General features: G+C 42.0%; 1 protein-coding gene across 4 annotated transcripts in view; it reads right to left on the bottom strand.

Moving 5' to 3' along the window:
• Nucleotides 1-276: 276 nt before the first annotated feature.
• Nucleotides 277-22,555, bottom strand: part of pcdh19 (protocadherin 19) — a 60,266-nt gene continuing 37,987 nt past the window's right edge. For all 4 annotated transcript variants that reach the window (XM_059345545.1, XM_059345547.1, XM_059345546.1 and 1 more), the window contains exon 5: nt 277-2,963. In XM_059345545.1, the coding sequence (XP_059201528.1) occupies nt 2,404-2,963 (560 nt within the window). In that variant the 3' untranslated portion in view covers nt 277-2,403. The remainder of the gene's footprint in view (nt 2,964-22,555) is intronic.

Raw genomic sequence — 22,555 nt, 5'->3', positions numbered from 1 at the left:
TCGGTATTTGATGATCTGGGAATGAGAACGGTCTGGCCATGAAGCGTTCCAGTGAGCAGTTCACTACCAAAGTTGACATCTCATCTCCATCAGAAAAAATAATCCAAGTTCAGTGAGTCGTTACCGAGGGAAGTAGCCCACCACTTAGAAACTGTTTCCACAAATGAGTCTAAGAATATGTTTACACTCTTTTGAAAAATGAAACAACTCCAGCATGATTATTGTTGATAATTCCTTACACACTGTGTTGAGTAAAGACAAGGAAACAAAGCAGAGAACATTTAATAGTTTAATTATAAGCTGCTGTATACATTCAGTGATTATTCCGATTTTCATGTTGCCAGAAGCCATGGGTGAGACCAGCAAAACATTCAGCTACAAGATCTAGTTTGTTGTATGCAATTTGTCAATTTTTCATTCATATTTTTCCACATTGTACATAGTTTACTGCAAAGCAACATAAAACCACATTGCTGATGTGCAACACGGTTCTTCCAAGACCATAGTTCATTCAAACATGATTCCACCCAGTCTGTTGTGTGGCGCTTGTCGGAGGGGAGAGCCCTGTTTATACCACTCTGGTCTCAACCTTATCTTTGAGATCAACTGAACACAGATGGCACAGGGTGACAGCAGTGCTGAGCAAAGCTAGTCTTCGCGTCCGAATGCCCTCAGTTGAGGCTGAAAAAGTCTTGTTTAAACTTGTTGGGGCCCAATAGGAAAGGCGACTCGTTAGACAGATAAAATAGGTGGAACCCTGTTACCAGCTTGAAGAACACTGGGAGCCGTTCTTTCTCCTCCTTAGATACTAAGATTAAGCAACATCCTGCAATTTTTAAGGTTGTGTTTGCATCTTTTTTGGTTTCTTTTGCTATCTCACTCTAAGCTCATTGAACTGACACACTAATGTTGGTGCTGATATCGCTTTTTTTTCTTTTTTTTTGTCTTTTTTTACATTTTCTAGTAGCCCACACAGAAACTTGATGGCACAAGAACTGACCAATAAGAAACTCTTTACAACAAGGTAGACTGCAACAGTTGCCAGGGGTCACACAGTAAACAAAAAAAATAATCCAAATTTCATTTTGAAAATAAAATAACCCAAAACAAATCAGATTCAATATAAAAGCAAAAGACAAATGAACCAAAGCAAGTTAATTTCAAGTATAACTTACTCATAAAATAACTACACAGCATTAAATATTCTCATTATACATTTTTAAATTATTTATAAAATATATTTTGGCATATATGTTTTTTTTTATTTTTGTGTTTGTGTAACAAACGCTACTGTAGCTTCAGTTGAACACCAATGTTTATTTGTTTTTTTCTCTTGAAACAAAACATTAAAGGGATTGTCACATAACAACAGGTTATTAAAAATGATAATAGTAAACCCTATAGAGAGTTTCACATAGCAAGACATGAGTGACGATCCCTTCTATCCTAGCCCCATAGTCAAAAGTCAAAAAAAGTACAAGACCAGAGCACAAAGTTCTAATTTGTGCTCCACTGGCTACAATCAAGGTTGGGCACAGGAGATTTCAAAAGCAGTAAGTCTTTTTTTCATACAACTCAAATTGAACACAAGGATCTGTCTGTCCCACTTCCAGTGTTCAGAGCGGCTGGGCAGATAGCGAGAGTTCATTTAGCTCCATCCTTGATAAAATATAAATACTGTAAAGACCTCACAGTCTGATGACACTGGGATGTCCTCAGGGATACGCAGAGAAAGTTTCTCTTATTAGTCAGGGAATGAAGCAAATGAGACTGGGAGGCCTCTCTTTTCCTTCCCCTGAATGCACTGAAAACTGTTGAAGGAGTAAATTGAGAATATTTTTAGATGAGTCCTGTGTATGTTGTTTTATTACATTAATGGAGCTGACTATACAAAGGAACAGAGAGCGATTTTGGCAGCTAGAACAAACTGCAAAACCAAAGAAGGCAAACATCAGTTTGTGGTACAAAAGTAGTTCAAAAGGCATAACTGTACTTATGAATTGGCACCTCAGGTGTCCAAACACGCAATGTCCTGCTTTGGCGCAAGCGCTGGAGAGGTCCACTGGCCATGTCCATGCAGTCAACAGTAACCTGCCTGTCCACTCATTGCAGACCGATAGAAAGAAAAACTGAACAAAAAGCAAACAAGGAAAAAGTACTGCGACTACAACAAAGCCACATCCACTACCTCGGCTGGAGCACACAACTAGCTGCAGCATACAAAAGTTCATCATCCTCAGCACGAGCTGCTGCTGGAGGATCGTATACTGCAAATGGGTGTGTCTCTCTACCTCCACAGCCTGACGTTCTTCTGTGTACACACAGCTATTGCGGGGTACATATATGTGAGTTTTACACTGCATGTGTGTGTGAATGTCGGTGCGTGTCATATCAAGAAGCTCGCTAAAGCACTATGTCCTTCAGGCGCTTGCTGCTGGGGGACTCCTTGTCTCGGCCGTCGTGGAGAAGCGTGTTGATCTCCCTGACAGCTGGCTCACTGTCCTTCCCCTCCGGCTGCCGCAGCAGGCTATGGTTGGCGATTCGCTCTGCGTCGCGGCATTTCAGCGTGTTGTAGGCAGATGACGGCTTGGACACGGGGCTCTTCAGGTGCACGGGGGAAGTGATGGGGCTGGCTGCCTCGCGCCCGTTGCCAGCTTCGCGGACAGCCCCTCCATTGGCCTTGGGGCTACACACCTGAGACTCCTGAGTCCGCTTTCCCTTTAACTCTCCCCGCTCCACGTCCTCGGGCCCATCCTTGCCGAAGGTGGCAAAAGTCCTCTTGGTGGTGCCATCCTCGTAGTGGGGCACGTCCACTGTGGTGGCCTCGATGGACAGAGCAATGACATTGCGGCTGTGCTCCGGTGACTTGGCACGCGCCGGGATAGGGACACGAGGCATCCAACATCGGTCAGAGTGGCCTAGGATGCGACACTCGTCCTGGCAGTGAAAGCCTTCGCTTGGATCTGTGAAGACACAACACAAAGAGAAAACAGGATTGTTAGATTAGTCTGTAAAACTGGCTTTATTTCAACTTTTATTCTCATTTGCACACAGATCTCATACTCTTTTAAGCCACGAAAATGATAATAATAAATAATGAAAATGCTGCATTTCTGTTTTTATTAAAACAGCCCAAGTTAAAACATTTCTGAATGATTTGCTTTCACTTGCAATGCCTACTGCGTCTGCTGAAGGCTGCAGTCCTGTTAATGCTGCTCACTGATAACTAGAGCTGGATGTTTAGGACACTTCTAATGTGCCAATTAAATTATGTATTGTTAAATCAAAAGTCCATTTGCAACTCTTGTATAATTGGGTTTTCTGTAGCAACACTAGATGAAAGCCAGGTTTAAACAGTGCAATCAGATATCTCACAGAGAGACACCAGACGAGTTGCGGTGTTGTTGCCTGGTTCATCTCTCTCTTCCTCTCTGTCTCTGTCATCTGGCGCCGAGTTATAAATATGTAATGATGTTTAACGCTGGAGTGAAAAAAGATTTGCCTGAGTCTGTAGAACTGCACTCTTCCGTACTTTGTTGTGTTGGAGGGAAGGACTTTCAAGACAGTTTCTGCATCCGTTATTACAACAACAAAAAGTGTCGTGCTCTCTCACTCAAACTAAAATGCTGTAATTGAGTTTTTTCTTTTTGTTTTAATTCACATATATGCATACGGATACTGCTAGAAAGAGCTTGGGACTAAAAAAAAATGAGACCTGCAACATTATGGTAAAAATCATAATCATGATCATTTTGGTGAATACTGAGATTGTGATCCTTTAAAAGTATTCCTCTTTGACTTAAAACAATAATAATGATAATATATAAATTGATAAAATACTACATAGAAATATATATACTTTAAATAAATTATCTAAAAATAAAAAATAAAAATGTATTTAACCAAAATAAAGGGGTCAAATATGTTGTAGTGCCACAGCGTACTGAAAACAACTAAATATATATTCAAAAACTATATTCAACATATTGCAGTCAGTCACTCAAAGAAAAGGGGTGAATACATACTGCTATAAAGGAAAGGGGTGCGCTTGATTTTATAACACAAGAAAAAAAACAGAGCATTGTTGTGAAATGGAACGCGCCACAAAAATCGATTGCTTTCATATTTTTTGGAAGCAAAAAACCCCTGAAATTGACAGTAAAAAATCACACAGAAAGATTTCTAATGCACACTTTCTAAACCTTTAACCCCTAAAACATAACAAGTCCAAAACCTCTCTATGCCACTGCGCTGTTGTGTTTTCCACCTGCTCTCATCTTGAGGAAGAACCTGCCACACAGATGCGCAATGACACATTTCTGCACTCCCCTACTGCTTGTTTCACTCCTAGCAAGAGCCATCCTCCGTTCCAGAGGCCCAAGGTGACAAGAGGGGATTGTGAGAGGGATTGCCATCGACCCAAATGCATACGCTTACATCTGGCAATCGCAGCTTGACAGATCACCTAATTAAAATCACTAATGATCTGTTTTTCTCCCTTCTTTCCTGCACTCATGAGAGGCACCTCTGCTTAGACCCCGGGGATCAATATTTAAAGATTGCAGACAGGCTTTTCAGGGGCAGATATGCCAGAGCTGTCTCTCATAAAGTATAATCTGATGAGAATGACAGATAACATGGTGGCTAAATGACTGGATGCATGAGTAAAGGGTATCAAATATGAGAAGTGGACTTCTGAAGGAATCATCACGCTTGAAGGCTGAAAATGAGCACCGATGAGTGACCAATGTCCACATGAATGCTTCACAGTGAGACAGAGGCGGCACAGAATCAGCTGCCTTTGATCACACAGACATGGCTTTCTGTCCAATAAATGCAGATTAAGACGTCCTTCTCAGTAAAAGGGGCATCAGTGCAATAAGCCTTTCAAATATCGTCAAATATACAACATAAAACTAACATCTTACAGGAGTTCTTTTGGTGTTAAAAATATTAACTTGATAAAATGTCATTACTCACAATCCACATTATCCGTACTGCAGCATAAAAAGGCAGTTTTATAAAATCTCCATACAGTTAAAATCATTTTTATGACGCCAAAAAGGAAGAATGAGCAAATTGAAATACTATTTTCTCTCCTGTATGTATCTAAATTTGCATTCAATGCTGATTGGTCTGAGGGACGGCAACCGGGCGGCAATCAGGGAGACAAAAGCCACGAAGCTGGGGGTTTTGTTTAAAGAGAAGGGATCCAATCAGAATGTAATAATGTAATCAGAAGTCTTCATGAAAGTCTTTACCAGGTACTGTGGACATGATGGAGGGCGATGAATAAAAAAAAACAACAGAACATTCCCACACACTGGATTAGATTGTCCACTGCAACGGCATTTTTTTTAAAGCCCTTTAAAATCCCATATTCTTTTTTTTAACCTATGCCAATATTTGAGCCATGATGTAAAGTATATTTGAGAATAGTATATTTAAGTGCTTGCTGGTCGTGAAAAACTAAAGTTGTATTGTAAATTTAAAACTTGCACACAGTTGACTTCACTAGATTTAGAGATTTCTCCTCAAATCATATTTGACAAAGCAGATCTTTTCTACGGTGATTAAAGATTTACAAGCATCTTGGTTATGAATGCGATTTCCTCTAAATACTTTGGCTTTTTTCTTTAGCCCGAAGCACTTTCTAAAGCATGAAAAGCCTTGAGGCACAAAGAAATATACACAAGTTGTACGCTCTCTATTTAGCCGTGCATGCATATGCAGTGAATACCATTTTCTCTCCTTTCCTTTAGGGGTCTATGGGGGAGCAACTGGGTTGTAAATGACATTGTTATGAAAGCCAAGTGCCATTAACACTCACACATCCTGCCGCTGCTCAGAGCTTCATAAAACGCAGATGTTGCTCCAAAAGACCCACAGAAAATGGAAAATTTAGATAGAAAAAGTGACAGGCCATCGACCTCTGACAAAACACAATCTCTTCCTATTCTATAAAAAAAGAAGCAAACTGTAATGGTAGGAGATGAATTAATGGCTTTTACAGTCACGTCAACACATACAGATGGAACAGTGACGGCACCTCCTGCTGTGAATGTGTATTCAAAGTCATCAGGAAAATAAGCTTGCCAATCAGTTCCAGTAGAAGACATAAACTACAGTACAGAGCAGGATGTTATTGGGAACATTTCCTATCTAGGATTTAATACCTATTAATTACTGAGGGAGATCCGTCGGGAGGTGGAGGCTGCCTGAGTTTTTTAGTGTTCCAAATTTGAAATACAAACAGTCTATTGGTAGTGAAGGCAACAAAAATCCATGTACCAAGCCGCACAGTGCTGCTATCAACTCATATATACCGCTGTTTAATGCTAAATTAAGGTCCAAACACCTGCAAAGCACCAGGGAGCACTTTAAATATGTATGTACTGATGCGCATGGTTTTGGAAAATAATAAATACTGCCACTTCAAATGCAAAAGCCAAACTCTCCTGATAATGCTGGTCATGTTTCTCTGTTTGTAGTTACCTGGAAAAGCATCACTTTGCATCAGCACGGGGAGAAAACCCACATGCTCCCTGCCATTTCATCTCGCGTCTGCAGCCTGCCAGCAGCCGATTCAATCCTGTCTCTTCCCCTCAATCAGATGAGGGCGTCTTAACTTCAAGTTAGAGCAGACAGATCTGCAGCTCCAGTGTGGGGATCCCATAACCTGACAAGCTCATTGCTCAATTTACCCCTGTGCACGGCACATAATGATCCCTTCATGTCATACAGCTGGAGGTGCTGTTTGTTTGCTGCTAATGTAGCAAAAAAAGAGGAATCAGCAAAAGACTAAAATCCCTCAACACAAAGGGAAGGGATGTGTTCACTGGAAGAGGCAACTCCCCGAAAAACTCCCTGAGCTTTCGCCAGCGATTTTGTGTCCTGGTTGGCTAACACATTGGAGCCTGGCTTGGAAAACACAGGCGCTTTTCCCTCCAAAATTAGCGCACACAGCCTCAAGGTTGAAAACAATGATGTAATCCTATAAAATGAGTGTAAGCAGCCAGAATAAACAGAAGGCCAGATTGGAGGGCCGGAGACGGGGGCTGAGTTGATGCGAAACCAGATTTAGGTGACAAAAATCTTCATTTTCTATTTCTTAGCTTAACTGGAGCCACGAGGCGATGGGGACTTGCTGTATGACACAATTCAGTCAGTTTGGTTTTACAGCATGATGAACCCCTAAAAAGAATTTGGAACAGCAGCGTGGCATGATAAATCATTTTTACAAAGAATGTCTGCCACTTTTGGCTTAAACTACTTTTTTGTATTTCCTCTGTATGCTGACATTTGTGTTGAAGCAGTAACAATAAAAGTCCTGATTCTGTTAGTCATGTGAAAAAAAAAACACCTCTGAACAGACAGCCAGACAGTATAATGTAGATATATTACTGTGATGTTGGTGTTGTGAAAGCAAATCATTTAGAGCAATTTAAACCGAGATATGCTTTTCTTGTGGCATGCATAGACTTTACTGATTCCATCTGATTTCTCCTGCTCATAATGAACCCTGTGACAAAGCAATCAAATGCAGTTTATCTATGTAGTCTGCGAAGACAATTATCGAGCTCTGGTGATTGAAAGAGCAAACAGCCGCTCTGACATTACGCCTTAAGTCTCTTTTTATTGCTGTGAGAGAGGACTGGTGTAAAATCGGACGGAATTGGATGTACAGAAAGTTAAACACATGTGCCTGCGGTGCTGATGACCCTGCCTGAGGACAGCCAGCACTCCCCTCCATGTCTGCACAGAAGGATTTCATTTGCTGCTAAAATGCCGTCCTCTTCTCCGCTCTCATCTTGCTGTATCTTTGACAGTGAGATGGCTGTTTTCTAATTGCTCTCCATATTAATTTTCCATCCTGGCAGTCACATGGCAAAGATTGATTAAATCTAAATTGTTACTACAGAGTCTTGATGGAGCCTGTGATGCAGAAGCTGATGGAAGTATCACAAGGGAGGACAAATTTCAGAAAATATGGCACCAGCAGAGTAGAGGATGCCTGTCTGCTAACGCTTGCTGCTCAGACTCTAAAGCATGCTTGAGACATAACACGCTTGGCCCTTCCTGATCCTAACACTGGGGATGGAGCTTAACATCCAGTCTGCCCTAACTACAGCAGAGGGCAGTTCTACGGCCAGCTGAGGCTGAGGCTCGGCCAGGCAGCCTCCCACACTACTCACCAGGGAGAGTCCAAGCACTGCTGTCATCCCAGCCAGCCAATTCAGTCTGTGGGCCATAAATCAGCCTGGAGGCCTGGCTCCTGCGGGAGCGGCAAGATGGAGTGTGATGGTCTTGTTTTTACAAACAGTAGAGGGGCACCCTTACTGCGCCACGCAAGCCATCATTCTCTACACAGCATTGAGTCCTCTCCTTCTCCCCACAGCATCTGGTTCAGTCACATCAAGCTATCCCCCCCGACACACCCCTGATTCATCCCTTGCAGCTCCCTGCACAAGCCAATCCTTTATGCTTCTCCTCCTTCTGTCCTCCTCTTTCATCTCATCAGTACTGCTGTCTCACGTACATTGCAGTAATTAAATAAATCTCTCACCCAAAAATCTCTCATTTCTGCCTATCTGACCAGAATCCCTTCTACTCTTCCAGTCAAATATTAATTGTGGAGGAAATGAGATTCACTGGGCGGCCTTGTTAGTTCTGTCGTACGGCTGGTAAAGCCAGGGGTTCATGTGGCACTGGTTCTATTTCTGAGCATTAGTACCAGTCAATTTATCAGGAACGAGCTCACTGTCTAATCCATCCAGCGCTGCAGAGAGGCTCTGACAGTTTGTCACTTCCAACAGGCCAGCCTCTGTCCTCCCTAAAGCCGATACAAAAAATGGCACGCTAACTTAATTTTGAGCACATCTTCCAGCGGCTGCTCTTCATAAGCACATGTCAGTAAGTGTTTTAAAAGCAATTCGAGTCAAATTGTGCAAATGTTTACTTCCTCGGTATGTGTTCGCCCCCCCCCCTCGCTGCTTGCCCGTGCAGCCCGGCCTGTGCATTCTGCAGCCAGTCCTGGTATAAAGAATGAATTTCCAAACTGGTGTTGACAAACAATGCACTAGCTTCTAAATTGGTACAAACAGCATCTGTTTAACAGCTGTGTAACAGCAGCGGGAGGAAAAAAAGCAATCGCTATGCTGTTTTATAAATCACTATGTCATCGCAGAGCACTGTTTTGCTCTGAAGCTCAGGACCACTCGCCAATGGACTGCTTCATGTAGTGGAAACGATGCGAGCTGGTTGTCATGATGACATGCATGGGTAGGCTGGATTCAATGCCAGGGCAGCAAATACTATATAACAATACATGCTGAGAGGATTCTCTCACCTTATTGTGCCCTGCTCCTACCACCAGCCGCCCCTAGAGGATGCAGAGTCTCAGAGCGGCTGTGGAAGCATTACCTTTGGCTTCTATCGTGACATGTGCATCGCTTGGAGGGGCAGGATTTACAGTGGTCAGATCCTGTGTGATCCACAGGTATTTAGACTGTAATTCATGCCCTGGTTTCCATACACTACATGAGCCAGTGACTGTTTTAACTCTCTCAACAGGGACTGGATTTAACTCTGAGACCTCAGATCGGCTGCATAGGCTGGACTCCACTAAACATGAAATATCAGAAAGCCTCTTGGACGGCTGGTATCATGTCTACCTGAACAAAGCCAGCATGTTCAAGCCCACTGTCAATCTGCTCGAGTTGAGCCAAGAAGTCAGATGAAATGAGTAATCCGTACAGGAAATGCACCTTTTATTATAACGAGAAAAAATTGTGTCATTATCTGTACTTGTAAAGAAGGAAAAGCCTCACTTGGTTGCTTCATTCTGTACATACTTCTCTTACTCTTGGGATCGAAAACATCGATCTAAAGCTCTGAGTTTGTTCTGTATTTAGTTTTCTAATAAATAATAAATATAGAATCTTCTGATAAACAGTTTCAGGCTTAAAATATCAACTTTCAATTAGGCCACACCCACTTATATTACCTATCAACCCTGCTTATTTTGAGTACTGATAAAAAAACACTGAATTTAGTTGTTTGAACAGAGACAGATAAAGATGCAGATAATGGTGTACTAATGCCGACAATCTTGCAACATGCAGGAAAAAAGTGTTCCTTCATGATTCTTTTGATGAAAAGGAACTTCAAGGAGCTACACTGCATTGAAAGAACTTCAGCTGCAATGACAAAGAACAGCATCACACACAGCTTCCAGCTGAAAGGAGTTTATGCCGTACAGTAACACACTACACATGTGATTTTTCAAACCAAAATGATTCTGTTCAGGTTTCACTGTTCATGTCAAATCACTGTCCTTGGAGCAACCTACTCATATTGCTGCTGGTGAAATATTTGTAGCACTCTAGCCAAAAGGAGTTAGACAGTGTGAGACAAGAATTTGGCACTTTAAAAAAAAAGTTATTTTACAGTTTTTTGGGATGCAGTTGGATATGTTGGGCAGCTCAAAAGAATTAAAGCACATTGTTGTAGATGTATTTGACATACTAGATGTCAAATCACAAAAACAACCAAAAAAAAAACTGTGAGTAAAACGTGTTGGGGAATATATTCATATTTCTGAATGCATTATGATGATGCGCATGAGGTCATTAAGTGCACTTGGGCTAAATGTTTGTATACATACAGCTAATGACTACAAACTGTAAAATAACTTGGAACGTGTCTGTGCTTCCCTCTGCAGCCGTATCGCTGTCACTGGAACAAGAAATCATCTTAATAACTTTGTGGCAGTAAATTAGATCATTTTGTGGCCATATAAAACATTTCCAAGGAAAACTAATCAGGGATGTAATTCAGTGATGAATTTCATCAGAGAAAAATCATCTTTGGGTTAGGAGAAGTTTTAAAGGGGATAATTATTTTAAAATGTGAAAGATACAGGATGAAAAAGAACACAATTAGACAAAATGAAACCGCAACTTGAGCTCATCTTACTCACATAACGTGATATATTTCCACTGAGAAAAGGAAATTGTGAGATAACAGCAAACAGGAGAGAATTGTATTTAATTGAAGGAGCTTTTTCTTTACAGTTACTATACAGGTGCAGGTGTGTTTGTTGCTCTGCAGCCTGCTGGGTTCTTGACCTTGACAACACTTTCATTCAAAACTTACATAAGCGAAAGATAATAAACATATCATATAAACCATAATAAAGGTTTGCAATTCATTGCTGGATGCAGCAAGACACTGATACTGACATAGATATTCATTCTTTGTTTTTCATCAAGTTAGAAGAAGTATTGTGATGTATTTTGCTACAGTGATACAGCAAATGTCACCTCTGTCGATTCATGCACACCAAATTGCTCCTCTAATGATGGGCTTCAAATTAACCTGTGTCCTGGAGCTCCAGGCCCACAGCAGCAATACAATGCACTCCCAAAACTCAGCACAGCACGCCGCCTGGCGTCCCAGTAACAGACCAGCCCACTCCACCATGCCAGCCAGCCAGCCAGCCAGCCAGACCGCCTGCCTGCCCGCCCGCCCGCCTGCTTGGCTCGTTTCCTCAACAATGCATCGGCAGAGGACATCTTTAAATACACTGGCACAAACGCAGTGTTTCTGTGTTTAAGCTTGACCGAGCTAGCAAGCTAATTTGCTCCTAAACCCTTGAGTCTGGTGGAAGCAAGGGGGACAGAAACAGACTCTTAAATTACATCTGTGATTGGGTTTGGGGGGGTAGAGGGAAGCTGTACGGGGAGCAGCGATGGAGAGGAGATGTGGCCGTATCGATGGCAGCGACTGTCAGGAACAAATCAGTGTTTATGTCACTGAGGTCACTTTCTTTAACCCTTGTGTGGTGTTCGGGTCTGTGGGACCCGTTTTCATTTTTTATTAAAAGAAAAATGATACAATTAATTAATTTTTCAAACTGAGACTCACTGACTTTGGCTCATTTTCTGTGAAGAACATATATCAGAATACATATTTAATGACCACACACCATACACCCCCCCTACACATTTCTATTACATATAAGATGTCCGGGTCCACTGGACCCGGGGCTACTAGAAGTGTGGAAATTGATGTTCAGTCTGTCTTGACTGATATGTTTACTCTGTGTTCATGTGTTCAGCTTGTGTTGTGCATCATCTGTTCAGTATTTTAACATAAAAGTATTTGATTGTGAGGCATTAAAAGCCACAAAATGCAACGGGTCCATCAGACCCACAAACACTGGCTGAGTAACAACAATATGAACATTACACAAATAATAAGTTATAAATGTGACCTAACAAAGGTAAAGGGCAAATATTAACCATATATATTGTTTATACTGCTTGTAATTGGGATAAGGTAAACATCTGTTCAGAATTTTAACATAAAAGTGTTTGATTGTGAGGCATTAAAAGCCACAAAATGCAACGGGTCCATCAGACAACAACAATATGAACATCACACAAGGGTTAAGACAATTATACATTCATCCTTACTCTATAGGTGTGTTTCCAGCATATTACACTATATTGTGTGAGTTTTCAGCAATTTTAATGGGTAGAAGGGAAAATAGGAACTGCAGATGTCAGGACGATATAAAACTGGATGATGGAAAACAATGCCTTGTGTGAAATGGATCTTTCCTTCAGATTCATGACAAATTAAAGATGTTTTGCCATCACAAAGATTTCTATTTGTGAAGTTTTCCCATCAAGTGTCGGGGAAACAGATTTATGATTTAATGGTTTTCAACAATCTATAACCCATAACCATCCTGGAGTAAGAAACCATTATAGTTTGCCATAAAGAATCATTTCTTGTAGTTTTCCTTTTAGATTATTTTTCCTTTCTCAAGTGCTATTTCTATTAGCCACCTGAAATAAACACAATACCTCAGTGCCTGTCAATGTGTCCAGCTCCGAACCACAGGGCAGCAAACCAATATCTTAGGATTTCCTCCCTCTCCCTGTCTCTCTCTCTCTCTCTGTGAGCTTCAGCTTTGCCTCAAAAGAGTGGCCTTACATAATTAATATAATGTGGCTTCTCATTCAGTCATGTTCACTTTGTGTCAGCCAGGACTATGTGTTTTATATTCCATTTTATCTTGTCGCAGAAGCACCAGCACGGTTCCTACTTTCTCATTTTCTCCCTTTTTTCAGCTTTTTCCCTTCCTTTTCCTGACAATTTAACAACTGGAACTAGGACACTGTAACATGGAGAGTGTGGTGGCATGTAGTGTGATGGGCAGGTTTAGCTCAGCGTGCAGTAACATATACAGTAAGAGGGGCACGGCCACATTGGGACACCGATTGTGGTTTTGAAAAGACAATGCCCCCTGTTTCCCCCCTGAACCAGATTGACAGTGTCACTCAGGGACAAGAGGCATATAAAAGAAATAAGAAAAACACAGCGAGGCTCTTGCTGCATGGAGATGCATTAGATTTACACCAACTGGGCAGAGGAAAAGCAAGAGGGAGGCCTTTCTAACACTTTCTATTTCCTGTCACAAAGGCCATTCAGTTTGGCATCTGGGAGGCAGGCTGACTCTCTCCCCGGTTCTCCATTATTCACCACAGTGAGGTCTGCACCATGATACCACTTAATATCAGTCAGTCAGAAACAATGTCCGTAGCATTAGCCACCCACCAGCCAGTGCTACACTCTATAGAGGATTGTCAGTAGTGAGGCAGTCCATGAGAAGAGCTGCAGCTCGTATCTAAGACACACAGATTGAAATGGAGGTGGAAGACCGGTCTGAAGAAAAGAGAAGGAACTAATAGGCACACCTTTTCTGATTTCAGGAACATGACTATAGCATGCATAAGGATGATGGCAGGGGTCTGACACAGTAGTAGTAATTGGATTTCTCAGGCCCTGTGCCCACTCATGATAACATGCTGAGCTGTGACATAAAAAGTCCTTATGTGTGGCAAGGGAGCAAGGTGCAGCAGAGTGGAAGTGGCAGGTGTCAAAGATCCAATTCCCTCGCTCCTCTCGATCCTTGAGTTCCTTTTCTCTGGAGACAGCCGAGGAACAACCTGCCCTGTGGTAAAGCCAAACACCAAGCTTGACATTCAGTTGCAAATCCAAGCTATTAAACCTGTATAGACTACAGCGGAGGAGGAGGAGGAGGAGGAGGAGGAGGAAGAGAAGAAGGAGCGGCAGCGCAGGGGGGCTGGAAGCATCGTGGATATAAGAGGTCACGGCCTGATTGCTTGCTTTATTTATTTTCTGATGCTAATGTGAGCTGAATATAGAAGGAGCTCTGGGTTCCTGCAATGTGCCGGAGAACACAGAAAGGAGCTGGAGACCCTCACTGCAGACCTTACAGATGTTGATGTGGGGGTTAGTGCAGTGTCTGGCTGCTACACTTTCCTCTCTGTCCTCTGCATGCATTCTGGCCTCATCCTTAACGAGGACTGCATGAGAGCAGGCACATCATTAAAAAGAGCCATTCTGAGACTTTCCTGTCTGCTATTAAAGTTAACAGCCGACCTCTCCCATTACCTTTTATCCTCCCCTTTAAGAAGGAGGGGGGCAGCGGGTTTTGAAAAGTCACATTTGGCTGCCAAGATGGATCCATTGACTGAATCCTGTCCTTTAGTTAATAAAGCATAAAGGGAACAACTGTGAATGCACCATTTGCATACTCTGCAAAAAAACGATAATCTTACACTGTAAATAAGCAGAACGATGTAACAGTTACTGTAGTTTTTTCACGCTCCACGCTAACCTATTTTTACATAATATACTAATGTGGTATGATAATTAGCTTAATGCCCAGAAAGATGAGAGGTAGCCCTAAAGGAAACATCTTATTAGCAGAACAATACAAAATCGCAGGGCCTTTGTGAATAATGTTCTTAATGTTGATGAATTTACTTTAATTTGATTATCCACCACCGCCAGCTACGCCACTGTGTCGAAACACCGCTCTGCATCCTGTTCGGCTGCTGACCTTTCTCACACATGAGCAGAGTGGAAACAGACAGAGATGTGACAGCAGCATGAGCATAACTCACACTGTTAAGGTTATAGTACATGTTACAGTTTAACTCAACTAAGATTACCCTCATGCATGAATAGTACTCATGCTATATGCATAAATGAAATGTTGTCACAACCATTAAATTATTCTGTCTTAATATGACACCAATATGGAATTACTAATCAAAACATGCACTGTTAATATTGTATTACTTTTTCCTTTTACCTTTGAAATAAGGTTGTTGTTTCTTTTATACAATTAACACATGAAATGATGACGGTGCTTACAAATGACAAGTTGATACAACATCCTACGTTGGTGTCTCATTATCACTCCTGTACTTTATTAAAGGAATACTATGTGTAACATAGTTAATCAGTTTGTGAGTAATTTGATTCCACTTGCCATCTCTGATTAACCACGGTGATTGAACGCAGCACCCCTGTGGTTTAGTGTCGTGCACCCCGGGGGCAGCGACATTCGGACCTTGTGGCTCCATGGTTTACGGGCTATGAGCTCCGTCTTTTTTTATATTAATTAATTTAATTTCACTGCAGATGGGTGGTTTATGTTGTGTTTGTTTGTTATATAGTTCCCTTACGGTTTAGCCCTTCTTTTATTTTCGTAGAAAGTTGACAGTGTTTTTCTTTTATTTTTATTTACAAGTTAGCTAACCTGCACTGTCTTTTAATTTTATATTTTTCAGAATGTGTGTATGAGAGGGATGCAACTGATTTTACTGTTCCTGTACCAGAATAAATGGCTGTATGCCGATCGAATGTCTTCGTCTCAACCTTAAATTACACAACGCACGAGAGAGAGAGTACAAAGCTGCTACATATGCATGATTTTTCTTTTTCTTGTATTATGAATAAATAATAATAATAATAATAACAACAATGATCTACCAACTCATACAAAAGTAACCAATCATGACTTATGAGCCACTATAGTGTGTGTCTGTGTCTTTATCTGCAGAGATCTTTCTTCATTTATTTTTCTGTATTCCAGAAACATGTTTCTGGGCATCACTGTTTGAGCATGAAGCTATGAAAATAGTCACCACAACACTGAAAAAACACACACAAATACAGCAAGGTAAAACGCCAAAGCTTGTTCCAAAATGAGAATAAATCTGTGTTTTGCTTTTACTTCTCTGGGCCGAGGAGGAGGGGCCAAATCTGAATGCTGTGTTTACAAACAGTTAGCGACAATTCCAGCATAGTGTGCCTTTAAGCTCCGTAGCAACGTGTGTTTCCTTAATCTGAACTACTAGTGTGCATGCTAATCCACTGAAGAAGGAATAAAAAGAGCAAAGAGGGGTTGAAAGACTGGGGAGGTTCTTGAATATGAAGATGTGTTGAAAGACAAAATCCAAGCGAAGTCTTGTGGAGACCGGTGGCCAGAAAAGGGCCGGGGGAGGCTCCCTGGGTCCACACACACATCCTCTCTGTTACCGTGCCTTTACTCTCTCATCAATACTTTATAATCTGGGTCACTGGCAGCCAGAACGTGCCTCCCACCATTGAGACCTACTCAAAATGTTGAATTACAACATAGTGAGCTCATCCCCACAAGGTCATCTAGGGGACAGCGAGGGATCACTGACACTAATTGGTGAATGAAAGATAGTAATGATAGAGGTGGTTTGGACGACTTCTCTTTAACCTCTGCTTAACTTCTGCTGAGTACAAATCCAAAGAGCACATTCTGCCATGCTACTTTTTCCAGCATATGCAGTCTGTGAGAGAGAAATTCTGCATTTCAACGGCTATAAAATGTTAGAGAATAAATCATTCTCATTGAATATACATGAGGAGGGCAAAATATGGAAATATTACAGAAGTATGCCTGAGGTAGTAACCTTTTGTTGCCACAACTGAGGAGGACGACATAACTTTACATATTCCCGCTACATATTCCATCTGAGTTATAATGTTGTCAGGAGAAACAAGGTGATGAGAACTAAGATAAAAAAAAAAAAACGGGGTGGGGGGATGACAAAGGCATTCTGGGAGACAATGAAATGAAAGAAAAATAGAACGTAGGAAATCTCAGATGGATTAAAGAGGATGGAGGTGTGGTGTTTTCCCACAGAAAGGAAGTAATAGGGGTTAAAAAAAGAAACGCAGCACAGGAGACCCCCCTCTCTCTCTTCCTCCGTTACCCCAGCTGCAGTGATAAATGTCTCTTTGTATTCTGGACAGAAAACTGCGGGCTACAATGTACTTGTCAGAAGACAGCTGATTTTCCCCTTAAACAGAGCAGAGTATATTCTTAATTTTTCCTTTCACAGAGGGAGAAGATAAAACAAATGCCTCTTGCCAAGACACATAATGCCCAGAAAATCTCTCCCCATTCACTACACGTTTGTGTGGCGTGCAGCGTGCTCCTGCGTGTGCAACATATGTGTCTGCAGCAAGTGTAGCTGTAGCATGTGCAACTGCATGCTGTTTGTACTCTTCCGAAATTTCACAGCATCCTTAATCTACGCAGTATAGCTGCGGTTCCACTATGAGGGCTCATAAATGGGAGTCAGTGCTACAGGTAATGGAGCTGATTATAGCTATCTGGGCTACGGGCCAGCTGCCAGACTCTGCCCTGCCTGGAGGGAGCACAGGCCGCCTGGTGTCTGATATCCTGGGATCCCTGTAATACAAGCCTTGCTTTGGCAGTCACTCAGTGACTATCCTGCCCACTTCCAGCCACACACTGGGGCACCTTTGAGTTAGTCTATGTGTATAGTATGTCCTCATCAAGTTGTTTACTCCACATGGTATCAGTCTATAGTCAAACCATTTCAGCAACAACACTGTGGTAAGTTGTGTTTTTGGCAAAAGTGTATTAGGGACTCTTGAGAGGAAGTTGTCACCGCAGTATCAGAGCAGGTCTGGAGTTTTACTATCTGCATATAACTCTGCTATTTTCTGTCCGAGGGGCAGAGCGCTGCTGGCGGCCAACTAGCGTGCACACAAATTACATTCCTGACAAGACAGACAACAATGACTAATCAGATGGGGACAAATTCCCCCGCCAGTGCCATAGAAATCTGTCTCTCAGCTGACCAGCAGCCATTAGAGTTACTAGCTTCCTATTTCCTCTAAAAGAGATACCATAACAGGCTACATCCACAATCATATATTTTCTTTTTTTAAACACATAACTTCTGCTATGTTTATGCCTGGCATCCACTTTGCAAGATTTCTTTCAAATTTTTACATATCATGATGTCAAGTGGAAACATCATAATTGATGATGATATCAATGTTGTTTATGCCCATCTTGTCCTGTCCTGGGGCTAATTTTCCTCCCTATTAGTGATGCGCGAGCCTGGATTTTTTAATATGCAACCAGCCCGACCAGTTATAAGAGCCAATCTGCAAAAAAAATGCATTTATCAACCAAGCCCGGAGCTATTTTATAATGCTACTACTGCGTACATGGACAACAGGCCAGATATTATTTGAGCAATCATGATTTGTGACAATTCCAAAGTCCAGTGGCATTATCTGCCCTGTACTGTGCATGGCCAGTGAGGATGAATGATTTCAGATCTACTACTTGTACTACTGTACAAGGACAGAGATCGTTTTTGTTTTATAAAGCAACATTTTGTAAGTGTGGATGCATTCCTAGTGTCATGGAATCATCATTTCAAATAAGACCATAATTCACAACTGTGTAATTTTCAGTAAATATCAGTTACTGGCTTCGATACACTGCAACAAGTCCTACAAAATGCAACCCTGGTACCAGAAATGTAGTAAAGCTATGAAAAATGTTATGAAAACAGAGAGCAATGCTTTACAAATCCCTTCAAACTGTTTTCAGTTGAATAAAATACAAAGATAATAAATCTAATGTTCAAACTGGGAAACTTTGTAAAAATACAATATATATTTTTCTGAATTTGCTGCATTCTGTTTTTACTCAAGCTTTTCATTGTCTCAAATCATGGTTGTATGTAGTTTGCCCGTGCCCTCTACAAGGACACAGAGCAGCACTTACTGAAGGACAGCCTCTTTAGCTTTTCTTCACATGCAACAGCACATTGAATGCATCAGTCTCTCTGAAGAAACAATGATTTGCCTCTGCTTCACTATCACAATACGGCTGCGTGAGACAGCCTCTGCACTCGCACAGTCTGTGGGTGGGCAGGACGTAAAATAAAGAACACCGTGGGGGAGGAGGCTTTGTTAACCTCTCATTATGTTGAATTTACATCACACGAAGATAAGATTATCAATGTAAATGGTGTTCAGATTAGAATCCATGGCAGCAAGCCCACATCAAACCGGAGGTGCAAGATCCTCGTTCCAGAGAAGATGTTTTAATACGAATGGGGCTGCTAGCCCCCCGTCACACAGCCCTCTGCTTTAACCTGGAGTCTTATTACTTTGTGTTGCAGTGGAGAAGGGGTTGTGCCTACGCAGTGACCTCAAAGAATTATAAACACAACGATGCGGTGAGGAGAAATGGCTGCTGCCTCCGTTCCTCAGACATAAACCAGAATCAATCGGAGCCACAATAGGCGAGTAGACTGGAGACAATGCTACAGTTCTGCTACTTGAATTTCACTCTATTTCCTCCAACCAATCGTATTTGTCTCTTGTGCCATCTCTTCACCTCCCTTCCCTTCCCTCTATCTCTCTCTCTCTCTATTCCCCTTCCTTCTCTGATTAACCTATAAAGACACACACTTGCAGACACACACACACACTCCATATACTGTGTACACACACTCTCAGACAAGATTTAAAATTCAGGTACTTTCTCCTCTCGCTTTAATACACACTCGGCCCCCATCAACTTCAGCACATTACCTGTTCTTAATCTCCCTCCCTCTGTCTGGGATCATCCTGATCCCCCTGTTTTCCCATCTGCTGTCGATTGAGGCCCAGCTTGGCTAGGTGTTCAACAAACAACTGTGATTCACTTGGTTTCTGCGGAGATTATTAACACACCTAGCATGCCACAGCGTCATGAATAAGCAATGGAGATCCGGAGCCCTATTTTCTCTCTGTCTCTGAGATTCCTCCCTCTCTCTGTCTCTCTCTGTCTCTCTCTCTCTCTCTCTCTCTTGCCCTGCCGCGTTGTGAACTGAATGCCAGGATTGTCTAGAAAATGAGCTGTCAGTTGAGGGCCTGCAATGAGATACATCAGGCTCATTGTGAGCCCTAGAAAATAATGAACTATTCCCATTTCTCTCTCTGATATGTTCAATACGCTATCCATGACAAGTGTGGAGAGATAAGCAGTCCCCTCTTGAGCTGATTAAATACACTGGGTATATTCAGGGGAGCTTTGGCAGAATGAGGGTTCAGGGGATGCCATTTTAGTATTATAACATTACTATATGTTTTCACTCTGGGCTGGAGACCTTTTTGCATGCAGTTTTTGCTTGTGTCTGTGTAAGTGTTTGCAGTTGAGGAAGAGCTGGAGGCGATGCTTGTAAAAACTTAACAGAATCAAAACATGTCAAGTTTGTTTAAGCGCTTCTTCACATCTCTTAACTCGTTCCCTCGTGGAATTAGCTAAAGAACTGAAGGGATGGGCTCACATGATATTTTTTTTTTCAAGAATATGTTGGTTTACTTATGCAAGTACTGCAAACAAATACCACCAAGAGGCCACAGCCAATTATTCTAATTTAGAACAGACATAAAAGCAGTGCAGTTTGTGCAGAAAGCAGCTTTCTTTACACAGTGAGATATGCAAAAGCAAAGATGGGGAATAAATGCACACATCCCTAAAAAAAGGATAGTTTTTTTTTATACCAGGGGCAATATTGGTCAGCTCTTTTCTTCATGAAATTAGGTGTAATTTAAAAAAAGACAGAACCAGAGACCTTACTGAGTCACGCAGTTTCATAGAGCGATGTAAGCACGATAAAAGAGACGAGCACAGATGGGCACAGCTTGAAATGACATTTTATTTCCTTATACAGTCCTTCCTCAAGTCTCCACATCTCTGAGGCTAAATCTGCATCCTGGTTGTTCATTACAGACATCACTACACCTGCTAGCCGGCAGTCACTGGTGTGTCTGAGCATGCAGTGTGTGTGTGCACTCTATCTTCCTTAATGCTTGTATTGCACTGAGCTCTTTGTCACTGTCAGCCATTTTACCTCCACCATGGGTTACACATTAGATTAGGCAAATCAAAATCAAAATGGATGGTCCCAGTATAGAGTTTGTAAGTTAATCGAATCATAGAATATCCGAACGCAACACGTGTTGTTGCCAGACGGAATCACAAGAAGAGTTTTGGTGCTTAATTCAATCAAATGTTGTTTGAGAATCAGTCAAATCCTCTGGCACATTCACAGAGTTATCTTGGAGTGAGAGAATCTGGAAAAAATTCACTCCTACCTGTCAGGGAGATTGTTTCCTCCTCTCCTCTTTTTTTATTTTCCCTCGCTAAGACTGCTTACTAGACTCTCAGCTCATCTCTCCATCTCTGTCTCCCTCACACACAGACTCTCTCTCTCCCTCTCGTGTTGTCAGCACAGCCCTGTTCCTGTTGCCTTCCTGATTCTGACACCTGTCAGCATTTTCGTTAGTAGATCAGAGAACTGCAAACTAGAAATGTTCCCGTGTTGAATTTAGGGCAAGTTTGCAGCAGAAACATGTGAGGTGCCTTTACTCTTTCTTTAATTCAACAGGGGAAGGGAACTGCTTGACTGGCACAAAGTTGGGAGATGTGGGTAGGGGATGTTTGCAGTCAGTAGATGGAAACAGAAGACAGAAAGACATATGGAGGGAGGGCGAGAGAGAGAGAGAGAGAGAGAGAGAGAGAGAGAGAACAGGTTTTTTTGGAGGGGGGGGTGGGGGGGCTGAAATCAATTAGGAGCAGTGAAACCCTGCGGATCTGCTGATGGAAGAAGGGAATATGGTGAAGTCTGCGGCCCACGTAGGGGGCTTCCATTCCTGGGCTCCAGCTTCAGGCACACACCCACAGGGAGCTAACAGATAGATGAGAGATATTCTCCAGAGGTGGAGGCCGAGGAATATGTCAGAAATAAAAGAGGCCTGTTCCCTGCTCTAACTAATTGAGCAGTCTAGGATTCCTTTGAGTCTCATAAGCCAAGAGGAAAAGCTGCTTTTTTTTTTTTTTTTGAAGAGCACTTACACATTGACCTGGAAATACTTCCAAAACCAAGACCACAAACCTCTAAAACCCACAAATCGGACACTGTGAAGCGACATCATGCTCCCCCTCTTCCCTCCCGCGGAGATAACTCAAGCGATTTAACAATACATGAATCTTAATCCTTAAAAACCATGGCTCATCCATATCCGGGAGGAATTAAAGTGTGAGCTATGACAATCAAAGGAAGTCGGAAAAAAATAGATTTAGCTCTCTTTGTCACCAGCCCCCTCGGAGTCTGTTCCCTCGCTTCTCCCTTGACACTAATGGTTCTACAGAGCCAAAGCTAGCATGTCGCACATTTCAACCAAATCCCCCTAACTTCACAGACATGCCTATAAAGATAAAGACGAATTCATTTTATATAGCTCTCTTTCTCAGTTTATAGTTCCGGCGATATCATCCATTATTATTCTATTGGCAGATATGACGGAG

This window comes from Centropristis striata, chromosome 12 (assembly GCF_030273125.1).
Source record: "Centropristis striata isolate RG_2023a ecotype Rhode Island chromosome 12, C.striata_1.0, whole genome shotgun sequence".
Lineage (NCBI taxonomy): Eukaryota > Metazoa > Chordata > Actinopteri > Perciformes > Serranidae > Centropristis > Centropristis striata.
Note: the sequence above shows the minus strand (reverse complement) of the source record. Positions and strands in the feature narration are given on the sequence as shown.